This window comes from Cricetulus griseus, chromosome 2, assembly GCF_003668045.3.
Source record: "Cricetulus griseus strain 17A/GY chromosome 2, alternate assembly CriGri-PICRH-1.0, whole genome shotgun sequence".
NCBI lineage: Eukaryota > Metazoa > Chordata > Mammalia > Rodentia > Cricetidae > Cricetulus > Cricetulus griseus.
Window position 1 is genome coordinate 398,501,233 of NC_048595.1, and position 16,793 is coordinate 398,518,025.

Below are 16,793 nucleotides of genomic sequence, written 5' to 3' on the forward strand. Positions count from 1 at the left end.
TCTGGATCTGTGTCCACCTTCTTTTGAGGAGTCTGTGCGGCTCACGCGTTTCTCTCCGCCCGTGTCCCTCCGCAGCCTCTCGGTCTGAGGCTCCCTGGGGCTGCCTTCCCACGTGCGGTCCCTCCCCGGCTCAGGCTGCCAGCTCGGCCTTCGAGCCTGCCTCTGCGCGCCGAGCCGTTCGCGGGAAGGACAGTGGGAGGAGAGGAGGGAAAAAGGAGGCGGCGCGGGCGGGGAGCGGGTGGAAGGTGGCGATTGGAGCCCGGGGAAGAAGGAGGGAGCCGGAGGGCGGGAGGAGGTGGCGGGGCGCAGAGGGAGGGAGCCAGCTGAATGCCCGTCCCGCAGCTGCCGCTGTCTCCGCGTGTCGCGGTGCGGCTGGCCTGGCCGGGATGGGCTGGCCCGGGGGCGCCCCCTGCTGCTGCCCCGGTCCGCCGCGCCCCCAGCCCTCCGGGCGCCCCCCACAGGTGAGTGGCCCCGCCACGCCAAGCGAGCGGGAGCGCGGGCGGCGGCCCTCTGCGTCACAGCGCGAGGTGCGAGCCAGGGGCGGGCGCCAGGGGGCGCGGAGCCACCGGGGTCCCGGAACACCGAGCGCGGCGGGATCCCGGAGGCTGGGACTGCCTGCCGCCAGCGCCCTCCCGGTCGGTCGCGGTGAGCTAGGGGGCAGTTTGAGATCCTAGAGGTGACCAGGGGGCGGGGCACGGCTGTGGTCCTAGCTCAGGCCGCCCCGCCTTCCGCGTCCTACTGCGCACTACTGGAGGGTCGGCTGCTCCCTGCGTGCATCCCCAGCTCAAACGACAAACACACTTTTTGAGCACAAGATGCCCGCGGTAGCTGGCCGCAGTGTTTCGGCCCTGGCCTGGCAGAGAGTATGCAAGCGTTTTCTTCTCATGTTCCCTATCTGGGACACTGAGGCACAATGCAGGCACAGATGAAGCTGATCCCTCCTAACAGCCCTAGTCTACTTCTGCCCTGCCTAGACACCCCCTAGGTCTCTCTGGATACATCCCAGAATCCTACCTCTCTTCCCCTCCCTTCTTTCCTGGGCCTCACTCCTCTGTGGCCCGGCTCCCAGCTTCTCATCCAACCACAGCTATTTCCAGGAAGGAGGGGTGTGTGGGTGGGTGGAGGGGTTTCTCCAAACAAACCCAAGGCTTCAGAGTAAGAGGGGGCCCTGCTGGGGGGAAGAAAAAAAAAAGCTCTGGAATATTCCAGGCAGGAGGTGGGAAGCGAAGATCTACGGGATCTGGTAACGCCACCTCAGCCAGCCTTCAGGATCCTTCCAGAAGTACTTCACTCCCCGTGGTGGGGACACTCATAGCTCTTGACCAGCCAATTGCAGTCATTTGAATGGACACTTTTCTAGGTCTGTGCGGGCAGGCAGTGAAAGTTCAATGTGGCCAGAGGATGTCTGGGGACTTTTCACAGAGGAGGGGACTTTCAGTCCCACAAGGAGACAGCAGAAGTAAGGCTATGTGCCATAGATGCAGAGGGAAAACACTGGATGGGGGGAGCCACACTCACACAGGCCCTACAGTGACCCATCTCCCCCAGCAGGGCTGGGTGCTGAATCAGGCCAGGCCCAGTTGCCCACCTGGCCATTGGCCTGGAATGTCCTGGGACACAGCCAGGACTTGGGTAGGGATTACAGAGCCAGTGGCCCTCTCCAGTTACAGTATGGGGGGCCACACCTTGCCACTCAGGTGCCACCCTCTAGCCAGGGTACACAGGTGACAGGCTTCCTAGAGAATTGGAGCATGCAGGAAGAAGGCTCAGGCTTCCCAGTCTGATGGTCTTTCTAAGGTGAACCAGGGAGGAGTAGAGCAGCCCTTCACCTGGATGAACAGGAGGCAGAGGAGGGAACTCCTGTGGAACCCTGTGAATGTAGCCAGAACCGGAGGAGTTGCACTGGGACATTCAGTAAATACCATGCAAATGAGGACGACAAGATTGTACATTCTTTCAAGTGACAGCTACAGCATTCCAAAGGCTGCTGTCCAGGGCTTGAGCCGAGAACCCCCAGGCCATTGACCCTTGTTTTAGGAAGATTGTTCTATCGTTTCCAAGGCCCTATCCACCTCCTTCCTTGACTCCTGGGACAGGAAGTTGGCCCTATTCCCAGGAGGGAAGCAGGAGGCCCTAGAGGGGGTGGAGAATGTGTTGGGAGGGGGCCTCCTGTCCAGTCCTCAGGTCCAGTGACAGCCACAGATGAAGAAGAGCCAGGCCCAGAAGAGCCATGAAGGTAGTGCTCAGGTTTGAATGGGTGGGTGGGTGGGGTCCCAGATACAGGGGGACTAAGCCAGGAACTGTGGGTTTTATCTGGAGCACAGTAGCTGGGGTCTTCAGGTGGAACCTTTCCAGGGCCCTGGGTTGCTCTGGACCACTCACTACTGTGGGCAGCTGGGCTTCTGGCTGGTGCTTGGCCTTGAGGAGGGTACTGCATGATCTTCCCCATCTGACAAGGAAGCTGGCCCTCATTCCTACTTCTTTCACCCTAAGTAGTCTGAGTCCTAGCCTGCCAGGGGTACTGGTTCCCAGCTCCACTCCCTTCCCACAGGAAGTCCCAAGGGAACTTAAGAGTCCAGGCTAGAGACTGGCTGGGGACACAGTGTTCTTCTCTGGCCCTCAAGCCCAGCCCTGAGACCTGAATTCCCACCCTGCCCCACTGACTGATTCCAGGGCTGGATCTCAAGACCACAGACCCCTACACAGGGTGGCCCACCGGGTGAGAGGCAGCTCCAGAGGAGAAGGGGAGAGCCAAAGATCTTGGGCTGACACTCCCAGCAGGGGTAGATCCTGGGAATCTGATCTCCTGGCCTCCCCCACATCCTCCCCCACCCCACTTCCTGGAGCAGCGACCTGCCCCCTTCCCGCCTGCACTTCCCTTCACTTCCAGGGCCAGGCTTCTCCACACACCAGCCAGACAGCCTCCCCTCCACCCAAGGGAAGCGGCTGCCTCGGCCAGGCTGCTTCCAGGAAGCCCCAGGCCAGGCCCCAGCATTGTTCAGGCCCTGCAGCCAAGACCCAGCCAGCCAGACACCATGAAGTCCAGCGGCCCTATGGAAAGGTTGCTCAGAGCCCTGGGGAGGGACAGCAGCCGGGCCACCAGCAGGGTAGGAGTGCCCACCAGCTGGGCAAAGGTGGGGCAGGGTGGAGGTGTGGACAAGGGGGGAGGGCCAGGATTCAGGCCAGACCCTCTTGCTAATTTCAGCCTCTTCTCCTGCTCCTTACCTTGCCTCAGTATTCCCCTCATTCCCCTGCCCCCCTGAGGTGGCCAGGGTGGCAGTATGATCCTGCCATCTGTTTGGACTTCTCTGCCTTTCCTTGCTTGAGCCTGAATAAGCCCTGGGAGTTCAGCAAAGAGCTTAAGCCCTGACCTCCCAGGGAAGCTTGAGAGAAAAGGGATGGGAAAAAAGCTATGAAAGGTAGGGAGGAGGCCAGGTCTCCAGGCACTGTGACTGGGAGGATGCCTTCCACTGACGTCATCTGCACATGATGTTATCAACAAGTATGTCCAAGTATCCTAGTGGGTCCCACCTCCAGTCCAGAAGAGGTCTGGAACACTCAAGGGACCAAAGCTGTTCCTCCCCCTTGCCTTTCGAAGGTGTTAACACTGTGGTGGGCAGATCCAGGGAGAGGGGACAGCAGGAGCTGGTATACAGATGAAGAGTGTGGAGGGACTGTCCACAGACTTGGGGTGGGAGGCACGGCCTGCAATGGGAGGGACTGAAGTAGGACCTGGGCAACTGGAAGCACCCCAGCTGCTAGCTTCACTGTCGCTGGATAGGGAGGGGACACACAGAGGCAGCAAGGCAGCTGCTTGTCTGTCCCCGCTGTCATTCCTCCTTCCAACATTGCCACCCCCTTCTTATACAACTGCTGCTTGCAGCCTCAATGCACAAAGAGTAAACACGTTGTTCTGACCCTGAGGGAGGGGGGCATGTCAGCTGCCTGGAGCTTGGAGACATTGAGAGCCAGGGGCTCAGGACTGGCTACAGCCAGTCTGGGTGTTATGTGACAATGTGCATGTGTGTCTGGGCCATCAGCTCATGTATACAAACCTCATCTGGGGAGGGCAAGATGGAAAGAGTCAGACCCCCACTCTGCCAAGATTTGGAAACCCCTCACATTTGAAGTGGCAGTGACAAGGACATCACATAGCAGGGCCACGTGAGGGGACCTAAGTGATCCCTTAGGGAGGAGTTGACCCAGCCAAGGTGATGCAAGGGGTCACATTCCAAGTCCTGTAGAGGACAGGCCCCATGACTACCCCGAGACAGCTGTGGCCAAGTGTGCCTGGGAGTTCAGAGGCTTTGAACTAGAAGGGAGGGAAGCAGCAGCGTCTATCCAAGGCAAGGTTTCCAATTCAGCCTCAGAGATGGGTCCACTAGGAACTCATACCTCTATCTATCTGTCATCCCACCCGCAGCCTAGGAAAGCAGAACCACACAGCTTCCGGGAGAAGGTTTTCCGGAAGAAAGCTCCGGTGTGTGCAGTGTGTAAAGTGACCATCGATGGGACCGGTGTCTCCTGCCGAGGTGAGGTGCTCTTCCTGCGTATCCAGAGCCCTCCACTCAACACCACTGTGCTGGGTGGCTCTAGGAACAGGCAGGCTTACAGAGCAGGGACAAATGCCCTCACTTGCATGACACCCACCTTGCCACAGCCCAGTAGATCTGTGACTCTGCCACCTTCCCATCCTCACCTGTGACTAGAGGCTGCCCTTCCTCCTTGCCTCCATTCATCCTAGACCTCTGGCCTGAATCCCAGACTCTGGAGCAGAACCTGCTGGTACCCTGCCCTGCTCACTGCTCCAGCAATCTAGTGTTAAGTCCCAGGGTTGACTTTCAGGGCCTGGGGAAGTGGAGGGTGCCCACTTTCACTGCCCTCTAAGCCTCTGCTGTTCTCCCCTCCTTCTCTAGTCTGCAAGGTGGCCACACACAGAAAATGCGAAGCAAAGGTGGGTACCTGGTCCTAGCTGATGGGGGATGGAGTCTTTTCACTGCCCAGACACGCTTTTTCAGCCATACTGGCATGTTTCTTCCACCCAGTCCCCTGCCATTCCTGGAGACCCCTCCTGGGTGGCAGGGGTGTTGTGCCGGGCCCTTTAAGAACTACTCTACTCCACCCCTGGAGGGTTGGCCCAGGAGGGTGGACAGTGAGTCGGCAGCGTTTGTCTTGGTGCTGTGCCCAGGCTGCAGCTGGCGAGAGGATGGGGGGGTGGAGAAGCAGGAGGAGGAAGGGTGGGGTGGACAGAGAGGGAGCAGGGTTTCAGAGACCAGGCACTGGAATAGGCTGTACCTTCCCTCTGGGGAAGGGTCCTCAGGATGCCCAAGTTGGTCTTAACCTGGGTGCTGGAAGGGCTGGACCTCTACAGGTACATGGTGTAGGTGGCACCCACTGTCTACTGAGAACCTGAAACAGCCCCATCCCTGAGGAATGCTCCTGGTTCCTCCTTCAGTGCAGGGGGTAGTCCCAGGGCCTCAAGCTAGCTTGGGGGAGCTATGTGCCCATGGGTGGGGTCTCAACGGTGAAAGAGGCTAGTGTCCACCCCTGGCCATTGCCTGCCTGCCCGCCCCTATATATAACTCCTGTCCTGCAGCTGGATGAATGGGGGTCTGTTTGGGCAGGGGGCTGAGAGCCAAAAGCAACAAGCAGGGGGCCTGAGAGGTGGGGGACCAGGAGGCCAGAAGCAAGGCTTCCCTTAAATAGAGGAATAGAGGAACCTCAGCTGGAGCCTGTACTCATCAGTTGACAGCCCCTCCACGTTATCTTTCACCAGCTCAGTCACTCATCTCCTTCCAGGTGACTTCATCCTGTCAGGCCTTGCCCCCCGCGGAGCTGGTGAGTGCTCTAGGATGGGGCAGGGAAGATAGTAACCTGACTAGTGTCCAGAGGTCTGGTGGTCTCAGAGTGGGGGCGCCAGGAGGTTACCTAAAACTGAGCGTTGTAGTTACTGACTGTTCTAGCTCTCCGCTGTTACTGTCCTCTAGAGCCTGGGGTGCGGGAGGGGCGGGGGGGGGGGAGACTGGAGTTCCCTCTTTTCCCCCAGGGAGTAGATAGACACGGACATGCCCTCCCACCCCCACCCTCCAGGTCCAGACTGGTCATTGCCCCTGCCCTAACCACTCCCATTTCCTCCCCCACCTCCTCCCTCTAGCGGAGAAACACTGCCCCAGTACGGCGCATAGAACACCTGGTAAGGGATGCTTAGGGGTCTGGGGGTGGGGGGTGGGTAGCTTTTGGGAGACCACGGTTTGTGGAACTTTGAACTGGGAAGTCTAGAAGAGATGCGTCCAAAGACGATGTCGATGTACGGTTTCTCATCCACCAGGGATCCACCAAGTCCCTGAACCACTCAAAGCAACGCAGCACTCTACCCAGGTGAGAGCGCCCGGTGATCCCACGTGGGCACTTTGCACAGGACCCCCACACAGCTCATGGCATTGGTCCCCAATAGAACACCCCAGGACAATGCTCCCCCTCAGGACCACGCACCCTCGGGACCTAGCAGGCCTCCCAGCGCTCCCCAGGACCTTTCTCATAATACTAGCCCCGTGGGGCGCCTCGCCTCTGTTCCCTAAATCAGCTTTGCGACCTCTCCAGGAGCTTCAGCCTGGATCCGCTCATGGAGCGTCGCTGGGACTTGGACCTCACCTATGTGACCGAGAGGATCTTGGCTGCAGCTTTCCCCGCACGGCCGGACGAGCAGCGACACCGGGGCCACCTGCGCGAACTGGCCCATGTGCTGCAATCCAAGCACCGGGACAAGTACCTGGTGAGGAGCGGGTTGGCCAAATTCAACCAATGAGAGGGCTGGGAGGTCCAAATGAGCAAGGCTACTGTTTGTCATCAGAAATGGAACTGGCAGGAGGCGGGTATTAGTGTACAAAGGCGAGGCGGGGCGGGGCGGGCCGGGCGGGCGAGGCGGGGCGGGGCGGGCCGGGCGGGCGAGGCGGGGCGGGGCGGGCCGGGCGGGCCAGGCCGGGCCTGAGCTCAGTGGGGCGCGCAGCAGCTCGCAGAGAATTCAGTTCCAGATGATTGCAATCTTATTTTAGAGTAAGATTGAGGGTCCACCTCCAGCTCCTCTGTCTGAAGTTGCCTTCATCTAACTCTTCCCTTTATTTCAGCTCTTCAACCTTTCAGAGAAACGACATGACCTGACCCGCCTGAACCCTAAGGTAGGAGGCAAAATGGTCTGTCTGGCCTTTAAGCTGAACCAACCCTATGAGAAGGCCCTGCCTCCTTGTTATTAGTAGCAGCTGACATCCATTTTACTCTTAAGCACCTCTCATATGACACACCATTTAAGATATATGAAAACATGGTGCAGTATGGCTGTAAAGTGTCCAGGCTACTGTGGGACCACTAGCAAGCCCCACTTTGCACCAGGGCCCCTGTTTGATGTTCATACCCTCTCACCTCCTTGTTCCTGCATACGCACGCACGGATGCACGCACGCACACACGCACGCACACAATTCTACCCTTGTATTTCCCCAGGTGCAGGACTTTGGCTGGCCTGAGCTGCATGCCCCACCTCTGGACAAATTGTGTTCCATCTGCAAAGCCATGGAGACATGGCTCAGTGCTGACCCTCAGCATGTGGTCGTGTTGTACTGCAAGGTAGGCTGGGACCTTGGGGTCACAGAGCTGAGGCATCCTCATCCTAGAAGAGTAGGCCCAACAACCCTATCTCTTTATCTCTCAGGGGAGCAAGGGCAAGCTTGGAGTAATCGTCTCTGCCTATATGCATTACAGCAAGATCTCTGCAGGGTGAGTTGCCCTGTCCCAGTGGCCCTTCCTCACCTGGCCCTGTCTGAGTTTCCCTCTTTAGTCAGAGTCCTACACTATAAACTTGGTGTGATACTGCCTGTCTCCACTTAGGCGCCCAGGACTCCCCAACAGATGAGCTGGGCTAGTTTCCTAGGGCTGTCAGCAAAATGCCATAAACTGGCTTAAGATAACTCAATTGTCTCACAGTTCTAAGATGTTAAAAATCCAAAGTGAAGGTGTCAGTGGGGCCTAACTCTTCTCTGTGACTCTAGGCAGACTCCTTCCTTGCCTCTTTCCAGCTTCTGGTGGTGGTCTTGGCTTGCAGCAGCATCACTCCAACCCCTGCCTACATCATCACGTGGTGTTCTCTTTGCGTCTGTTTCTGTTTCTCCTCTTCTGAGGACCAGTCACCCTGAATTCAGGGCCCACCTTGCTCCTGCATGATCTCATCTTAACCTATCTAATCACATCTGCAGAGACCCTATTTCTAAATAAGGTCACATTTGAGGTACATTTCTGTGGGGGAGGGACATAATTCAACTCATCAGATTATCTAACTGCCCCACTTTACAGGTGAGAAAAGTCAAATTCAGGGGGCAATTGCCTGAGGCCCAACAACTGGGACACTGTACTGTAGGGCTGCTAGCTCTCTTCACCATTGGGGGTCCCCTCTACACTGAGGGGAATCCCATGGTTCCTCCTTCCCTGGGGCTTAGGTGTAGAAGGCCAGAATGAGACTGATTCCTAAGCACCCCACCCGCCCTGCTCTCCCCAGGGCAGACCAGGCGCTGGCAACTCTCACCATGAGAAAATTTTGTGAGGACAAGGTGGCCACGGAACTGCAGCCCTCCCAACGCCGGTGAGCAGCCCAGTGGGGAAGGGCTGATTCTCCTGCTCAGGCAGCAAACTTGAAACCCACAATGCACCATGCCAAGTTCTGGGAACCGAGAACAAACAGGGTCAGGCTCTCATGGCATTCACTTGCTAGTGGAGTGGAAGGCAAGAAGCCACACATAAACAAATGGACTGGCTCACTCTAGGTGATGGCAAGGTTTGTGAAGAGAGTAAAGCAGAGGCCTGTAAGAAAGGCTTCATGGGGCGAGGGGAACTTGCCTCCTTGAAGTTTGGAAGGACAGTCTGGGTCTCTCAAGGTTGGGTGGAAGGTCTGCACTGTTGAGTTGCTGATGTTTTCCTTGGCACTCTCCTGCCAGCTATGTCAGCTATTTCAGCGGGCTGCTGTCTGGCTCCATCAGGATGAACAGCAGCCCGCTGTTCCTGCACTATGTGTTTGTGCCCATGCTGCCAGCCTTTGAGCCCAACACAGGTGAGTCCACCTGAGATGTATTCCATGGGGGCAGCAGCCATTTTCCACCTCCCTTCACCCACCCCCCTCATGTCCTTCACCCTCCAGGCTTCCAACCCTTCCTCAAGATCTACCAATCTATGCAGCTGGTCTACACATCTGGAGTCTAGTGAGTGCTCTGTTCCCAGGCCCTGACACCTGCCTGTGCCAGTGTCTATTTGTCTGTCCCCCAGCCTCCCCAGGCCTCGGCTTCTGACTCCAGCCAGGGAGGCTTAAGTACTCCCCAGGGCCTGACTCTACATAGCCACCTCTGTGCTCTTCCTGAATGCCTCTGACCATTCTGCCTTCTCTCTGCCCAAAGTCGCATTGCAGGCCCAGGACCCCAGCCACTTTGCATCAGCCTAGAGCCAGCTCTCCTCCTCAAAGGCGATGTCATGGTGAGGGGGACCCTGAAGATGGGGATTTCAGTGGAGTAGGGGGCTTCTAGCCATATAGTCAACTGACAAGTCATCAGTTCAAGCAGGAGTGTCAGGCCCAAAGGGAATCCTACCCCTGATCTCCCAGGAGAGTTCATCTCGAGATTAGGGCATGGCAGAAGCTGTGACCTGGCAGCCCGTGGGGTAAAGGCCTGACCCCCAATCTCCTGCCCTCCTTCAGGTAACCTGCTACCACAAGGGTGGCCAGGGGACAGACCGGACCCTTGTGTTCCGAGTTCAGTTCCACACGTGCACCATGCATGGGTCACGGCTCACCTTCCCTAAGGACCAGCTAGATGAGGCCTGGGCTGGTGAGTCAAAGCCCGGGGAAGTGGCAAGTGGGCAGCGAAGGGAATGTCAACAGGGCTGGCTCCTCACCACCACCACCTCCTCCACAGATGAGCGGTTCCCTTTCCAAGCCTCAGTGGAATTTGTCTTCTCCTCCAGCCCTGAGAAGGTCAAAGGTAGGAGTGGGAGCTGGAACAATAGGGTGCTGAAGATGTTGGGGGACTCCAATCCTTAGTACCCTGGTGGCCTTCCACAGGCAACACCCCACGGAACGATCCCTCTGTCTCAGTGGATTACAACACAACAGAGCCTGCGGTACGCTGGGACTCCTACGAGAACTTCAACCAGCACCATGAGGACAGTGTGGATGGTGTGTGGGTGTGGCGTGGGTGGTGTGTGGGTGGTGGGCAGGTAGGAGACATAACTTTGTGGCTTGTGGGGAGAGGCACACTAAGGTGTTAGTGCTGTCCCCACTCACAAATTCTTCTTCTCCACTCAGGTTCCTTGGCCCACACAAGGGGTCCCCTGGATGGCAGTCCGTATGCCCAGGTGCAGCGGGTCCCCCACCAGACTCCACCAGCACCTTCTCCAGAGCTCCCCCCACCCCCCATGCTCTCTGTGAGCAGCGACTCTGGCCATTCGTCCACACTCACCACAGAACCCACAGCAGAATCCCCTGGCCGACCACCCCCAACTGCTGCTGAACGCCAGGAGCTGAATCGTCTGCTGGGAGGCTGTGGAGTGGCCAGTGGAGGCCGTGGAGCTGGACGTGAGACGGCCATCCTAGATGATGAAGAGCAGCCCTCTGTAGGTGGGGGCCTGCATCTTGGGATGTATCCAGGCCACAGGCCTGGCCTCAACCGACACTGCTCCTGCCGGCAGGGCTACCGGGAGCCTTGTACAGTCCCCAATGGAGGCTACTACAGGCCTGAGGGCACCCTGGAGAGACGACGACCGCCCTATGGGGGCTATGAAGGACACCCCCAAGGCTACACAGAAGCCCCTATGGAGAAGAGGCGCCTCTGCAGGTCACTGTCAGAAGGGCCATATCCCTATGCATCTGAGCTAGGGAAACCAGCTAATGGGGACTTTGGCTACCGCTCAGCAGGCTACCGGGAGGTGGTGATCCTGGAGGACCCCGGAGTACCTGCTTTATGCTCATGCCCAGCCTGTGAAGAGAAGCTGGCACTGCCCACAGCAGCCCTATATGGACTGCGACTAGACAGAGAGGCTGGAGAGGGGTGGGCCAGTGAAGCAGGCAAGCCTCTCCTGCACCCAGTGAGGCCTGGACACCCATTGCCTCTGTTGGTGCCTGCCTGTGGGCATCACCATGCCCCAATGCCTGACTACAGCTGCCTGAAGCCATCCAAAGTGGGTGAGGAAGGACATGAGGGCTGCTCATATGCCATGTGCCCTGAAGGCAGGTATGGACATCCAGGGTACCCTGCCCTGGTAACCTATGGCTATGGAGGAACAGTTCCTAGTTACTGCCCAGTATATGGCCGGGCACCTCACAGTTGTGGATCCTCAAGTGAGGGAAGAGGGTACCCTGGGCCTGGTGCCCACTCACCACGGGCTGGCTCTGTGTCCCCGGGAAGTCCACCCTACTTGCAATCCAGGAAGCTGGGTTATGAGATTCCTGCTGAGGATGGAAGGGACAAGTACCCACTGCCTGGGCACCTGGCTTCAACAGGAGGACCCCTGGCATCTACAGGTGAGGATACTAGAGTGGGAATGTCCAGGGTAGAGGAAGGTTCTAAGTGCTTGTGTGGATGCCAGGGGCGGGAAGGAACTGAGCCAGACAGAAAAGCCAGCTCCTGTTCACAGAGTCCTCTCCCCATCACAGAGTCACCTGAACTGTCCTGGAGGGATGGTCCCAGTGGGCACAGCACGCTGCCTCGGTCTCCCCGAGATGCCCAATGCACTGCTTCATCAGAGCTGTCTGGTCCCTCTACACCGCTGCACACCAGCAGCCCAGTCCAGGGCAAAGAAAGGTACAGAGGGCCATAGCTATTTGGGCAAGTTCTATGGCTGTCAGCAGCCCAAAGCAGGAGCTGTCTGACCATCTACATTTCCCCCTGCAGCACCCGACGGCAAGACACCAGGTCTCCCCCCTTGGCAGCAACTCAGAGACTGAGTCCTGGCGAGGCTTTGCCCCCTGTTGTCCAGGGAAGCACTGAAAAGGCTCCTGAGCTTCTGGCCAGCAGCAGGCCTGAGCCACCAGACCCTAGCCCTTTCTCCCAGACCTCCCCGCCCAGCTCACCCAATGGCTGGCCTCAGGAAAGGAGCCCAGGGGGTCACTCCAGTAGTGCCAATTCTCGGGGCCCTGTCCCAACCACCCTGCCCGGACTCCGCCATGCCCCCTGGCGGGGCCCCCCAGACAGCCCAGATGGCTCCCCACTTACTCCTGTGCCTACCCAGATGCCCTGGCTTGTGGCCAGCCCAGAGCCACCACCACCCCAGAGCTCACCCACCCCTGCCTTCCCATTGGCTGCCTCCTATGATGCTAATGGTCCCACTCAGCCACCACTTCCTGAAAAACGACACCTGTCTGGGTCTGGGCAACAGCCATCACCACCAGCCAGAGGCACCAACCAACATGTCACCTTTGCAACTCCTCTCCCAGATGTCACCCAGCCCCCAGGTATAAGGGACAACCAGTTATCCTCTAAAGAAACTTACCCCCCAGAGAGAGACCATAGGGACCCAGGAGTCTGAACTCAATCCCTTCCTCTCCTAGAGCATCCTTTACAAGAGAACCAAAGCAATGTCAAGTTTGTCCAGGACACATCCAAGTTCTGGTACAAGCCGCACCTGTCCCGTGACCAAGGTACGAAGCCAGAAAAGGTAGTTCACCCATCCCACCCCACCTCCAAGGCCTGTCTTGGCTGCGAGTCTCATCCTGGTGGGGGCTTTGGTCTCCTTTGTCTTAGCTCTTGGAGGAGTTGCTTACCAGCAGCCATTCTCCTCATCCCCCCTACCCCCCACCTCCCGAGAGAGGGTTTCCCTGTGTAGTTTTGGAGGCTGTCCTGGAACTAGCTCTTGTAGACCAGGCTGGTCTCGAACTCAGAGATCCCCCTGCCTCTGCCTCTCAAGTGCTGGGATTAAAGGCGTGCGCCACCACCAGCAGTAATTCTAAGCTTTGGCCTCAGAGTAGTCATCCAAAGTCCCAAAATCCTGCCGTCCACATGGCTGGCTGGCCAAGTGGGACCAGCTAGTGGGGCTGTGTGGGGCTGCCAGCCATCTCTGACTTTTGCCCTGCAGCCATTGCCCTGCTGAAAGACAAGGACCCTGGGGCCTTCCTGATCAGGGACAGCCACTCATTCCAAGGAGCCTATGGGCTAGCCCTCAAAGTGGCCACACCCCCACCCAGCGCCCAGCCCTTAAAAGGTACAGCATCCTCAAACTGAGGGAATGGGTGTGGAGAGGGGAGAAGCTGCAGAGCCAAAAGTAGAGAGATGCACAGGACATCTCCATGAAGGGTAGGGGCAAAGCAAGTCCCCTTGCTCCCGGCTCAGGAAAGAGTTCCTGAGGAGGGGGAGGGGAGAAACTGAGAATCTGGAATTCAGTAAAGCTTCACTTTCACCATCCCTCCCTCCTCTCAGGAGACCCCTCAGAGCAGTTGGTGCGCCACTTCCTCATTGAGACTGGGCCCAAAGGCGTGAAGATCAAGGGTTGTCCTACTGAGCCCTATTTTGGTGAGAAACAGTGTCAGAGGGTTCTAGGGGGTTGGTTAAGGGAGAGGCCTCAAGAGGGCGAAGATAGAAGGCTATCCACAAGCCCTTCAGGATTTTTTCCCCTCCCTTTGCAGGCAGCCTCTCTGCCCTGGTCTCGCAACACTCCATCTCTCCCATTTCCCTACCCTGCTGTCTTCGAATTCCCAGTAAAGGTGTGTAATGTCTCCTCAGCTCTCATCACTCCTACAGCCAAATACAGAGGTCCTGTCTCCCCACCCCTTCCCTTATGGTGGCTAAGGGAGTCCACTAGCACCTAGGGAAGGCTCTCCCTCTTGACCTTCCTTGGTGGTGCTCATCTCCTCAGATCCTCTGGAAGAAACCCCAGAGGCTCCAGTTCCCACCAACATGAGCACAGCAGCAGACCTCCTGCGTCAGGGAGCAGGTAAGAGACTCGCTTCCCCTCCCTCTCCCTGGTGGTCAAGAGGACACTGTAGACTCCAGATACAGGGAGAGGCATTGATAGGACTGTAGAAGGTAGACCCAGCAGATACATTTAACCCCACAAAAGCAGAGGAGCCCACATTTTCAGGAGGCAGGGAAGGGGTCACAGGCTAAGTTCTCAGGGTTTACAACACAGGAGTCACAGCTGCAGCAGAGGAAAGAACTTGCACTGTTGCTGGCTGTAAATCCCTTGGAGTCTGGGAGTTGCCTTTCTAACTTGTCAGTGTGTGATTCTAGTGCATTCAGATAGCACTCTCAGGGAAAAGCATGAGAAGATTATATTAGACAAGAAGCTAAAGGGTGACTCAAAGGTGGCAGATCTTGGTTCTGGCACAGCCATACTAGCTCATCAACCTTCTTCCTGTCTCTTTAGCCTGTAGTGTGCTCTACCTGACCTCCGTGGAGACAGAGTCACTCACTGGCCCTCAAGCTGTGGCCAGGGCCAGTTCTGCAGCTCTGAGCTGCAGCCCCAACCCAGTACCAGCCATTGTCCACTTCAAGGTTTCAGCTCAAGGCATCACACTGACAGACAACCAGAGAAAGTGAGCCCCGGGGCACCAGCCTCTTTAGAGTCCCAAAGAAGGACTTTGGGAGCCTGGATTTTTCTTTGTCTTTGTGTGTGTGTGTTATGTGTACATACATGTTTGCATTTATGTGTGGAGGCTCCAGTTTGGTAATTAAGTATCTTTCTGGTCCCAGGTAGTGGTGGCATATGACATTAATACCAGTACTCAGGAGGCAGAGGCAGGTGGATCTCTGATTTTGAGGCCAGCCTGATCTATATATTGAGTTCCATAATAAGCAGGACTACACAGAGAAACCTTGAAAAACCTTGGGGAAAAAATCTTTTTGGCAGCATAGGCTACAAAGCTACATAGAGAAAGTCTGTCTCAAAAAAAAAAAGATATTTTTGGATCTCTCTTTCACCTTATTGAGACAGGGTTCTCTCAATCAAACCCAGAAGTCAGAGATGCAGCTCGTCTTGCTAGCTAGCTTGCTCCTGGGACTCTGTCTCTGCTTTCTGAGGCTGGAATTATGGGTCCTGGGGATTCAAACTCATTCTCTATGGCTAGTACTCTAACCTCTGGGCCACCTCCCCAGCCCAGAAATCTTTGTTTCTTTCTTTCTAAAAATTAACTTATTTACTTTTATTTTATGTGCATTGATGTTTTGCCTGCATGCCTATCTGTGTGAGAATGTTGCACCCCCTGAACTGGAGTTACAGATAGTTGTGAGCTGCCATGTGGGTGCTGGGAATTGAACCCAGGTCCTTTGGAAGATCAGCCAGTGTTCTAAACCTCTGAGCCATCTCTCCAACTCCAAAACTTGGATTTCTTTTTCTTTTTTCCCTGTCCCCCCTCCTGGGTTTTCAAGATGGGGTTTCTCTGTGTAGCCCTGACTGCCCTGGAACTGACTTTGTAGCCCAGACTGGCCTAAACTCACAGAGATCTGCCTGCTTCTGCCCTCGGAGTGTTGGGATTAAAGGTGTGCACCACCACCACTAGTGAAACCTGACTTTTCTTTTTTTATGTTATTTACTTAATGTGCTCTATCTGCATGTATGCCCTCAGAGGGCATCAGATCCCACTATAGATGGTTGTGAGCCATCATGTGGTTGCTGGGAATTGAACTCAGGACCTCTGAAAGAACAGCTAGTGCTCTTAATCTCTGAGCCATCTCTTAAGCCCAAAACCTGGATTAGAGGTGTGACTTTCCTTCTCCAACCTACTCCTCACAGGCTCTTCTTTCGTCGTCATTACCCAGTGAACAGCATCACCTTCTCTAGCACTGACCCCCAGGACCGCAGGTGAGCCTTCCTTGGATCCCTTTCCCAACCTATGGTCCTCCCACCCTCAGCTCCAGCTCACCCTTCAGGAGCTGTGCCCTCGGCTGTACTTCTTCAGGGCTCTCTCTCTTTACAGATGGACCAACCCAGATGGAACCACGTCCAAGTAAGTCTCCTTGTGCGCCCAACCCTAGACAGGCATGAGCTGACCCACACGGCCAGCTTCATCCTCCTGGCGAAGGAATATAAAGGTCCTCCCTGGCTTTGTCCCTGTAGGATCTTTGGTTTCGTGGCCAAAAAACCAGGAAGCCCCTGGGAAAATGTGTGTCACCTCTTTGCGGAGCTTGACCCAGACCAACCAGCAAATGCCATTGTCACCTTTATCACCAAAGTTCTACTGGGCCAGAGAAAATGAAGGAAAGCTGCAATCTCTGAGCCCACATCAACACTGCACTCTCCCAGCACCCACAGCTCTCACTGTCTTGGCCTGAATCCAGGAGCCCTAGGAGCCAGCGTCCTCCCTATGAAAGAGAGTGTGGCACCAGCCTGGGCCACTGTTCTTGCCCTTGCCTGCTAAGCTAAGTGAGTGGGCCCATGAGATGACCTGGCATGTGACCAGATGGCAGAGACAGGTGTAAGGGGTGAGGCGGTATCAGTAGTGGAGGCCTGGTGGGGAATGGCCCTGCCAGCTCCACCCAGCTGGAGGTCCCATCATGGAGGGAAAGGGGAGAAGTGTGGGAGCTTTTGCCTCCCCTCTGAACGAGACCAGAGTGGGATCACATAAACAGAGGAAAAAAGAGAGTCTATTTTTGTGTACTAATAAAGAATTTCTATAAACTTTTGAGGAGTTGATTACTTCTTCATAGGAAGAAGAAAAACGTACATCTCTCTCAGAGACATGCCCCTGCTGGCCTGTGTCCCACAACTGCCCTGGGGCCATCTGCCCTCAGCTGTCTCTACCTGCTGGCCCGGGCCCTTTGACTGGAAAGGATT

The 16,793-nt window shown here is 56.5% G+C and overlaps 1 protein-coding gene across 5 annotated transcripts; it reads left to right on the top strand.

Moving 5' to 3' along the window:
- Window positions 1-301: 301 nt before the first annotated feature.
- Window positions 302-16,642, top strand: Tns2 (tensin 2). Of its 5 annotated transcripts, none has more exons than XM_027396655.2 (29): window positions 302-461; window positions 4,424-4,532; window positions 4,917-4,954; window positions 5,800-5,838; window positions 6,155-6,193; window positions 6,329-6,378; window positions 6,601-6,772; window positions 7,125-7,175; window positions 7,497-7,619; window positions 7,705-7,769; window positions 8,545-8,628; window positions 8,981-9,093; window positions 9,181-9,241; window positions 9,434-9,509; window positions 9,730-9,859; window positions 9,947-10,012; window positions 10,093-10,206; window positions 10,336-11,550; window positions 11,683-11,830; window positions 11,921-12,480; window positions 12,577-12,666; window positions 13,101-13,226; window positions 13,442-13,534; window positions 13,648-13,725; window positions 13,878-13,955; window positions 14,388-14,556; window positions 15,753-15,821; window positions 15,937-15,966; window positions 16,077-16,642. In XM_027396655.2, exons 1-29 carry the CDS (start codon window positions 387-389, stop codon window positions 16,213-16,215), a joined length of 4,200 nt encoding a protein of 1,399 aa, XP_027252456.1. In that variant the 5' UTR covers window positions 302-386; the 3' UTR covers window positions 16,216-16,642. The 5 variants fall into 5 exon arrangements, with proteins under 5 accessions (XP_027252456.1, XP_027252460.1, XP_027252458.1 ...); XM_027396659.2 differs by lacking the exon at window positions 302-461 and adding an exon at window positions 551-645; XM_027396657.2 differs by lacking the exon at window positions 302-461 and adding an exon at window positions 1,152-2,236.
- The last annotated feature ends 151 nt before the right edge of the window (window positions 16,643-16,793 follow it).

Bases quoted from the DNA above. Each gene is read 5' to 3' on its own strand.
- Tns2 (XM_027396655.2), top strand. From the start codon at position 387: ATGGGCTGGCCCGGGGGCGCCCCCTGCTGCTGCCCCGGTCCGCCGCGC. The intron at 4,533-4,916 runs GTGAGGTGCTCT...CTCCTTCTCTAG, and splicing joins GACCGGTGTCTCCTGCCGAG to TCTGCAAGGTGGCCACACAC. The intron at 12,481-12,576 runs GTATAAGGGACA...TTCCTCTCCTAG, and splicing joins AGATGTCACCCAGCCCCCAG to AGCATCCTTTACAAGAGAAC.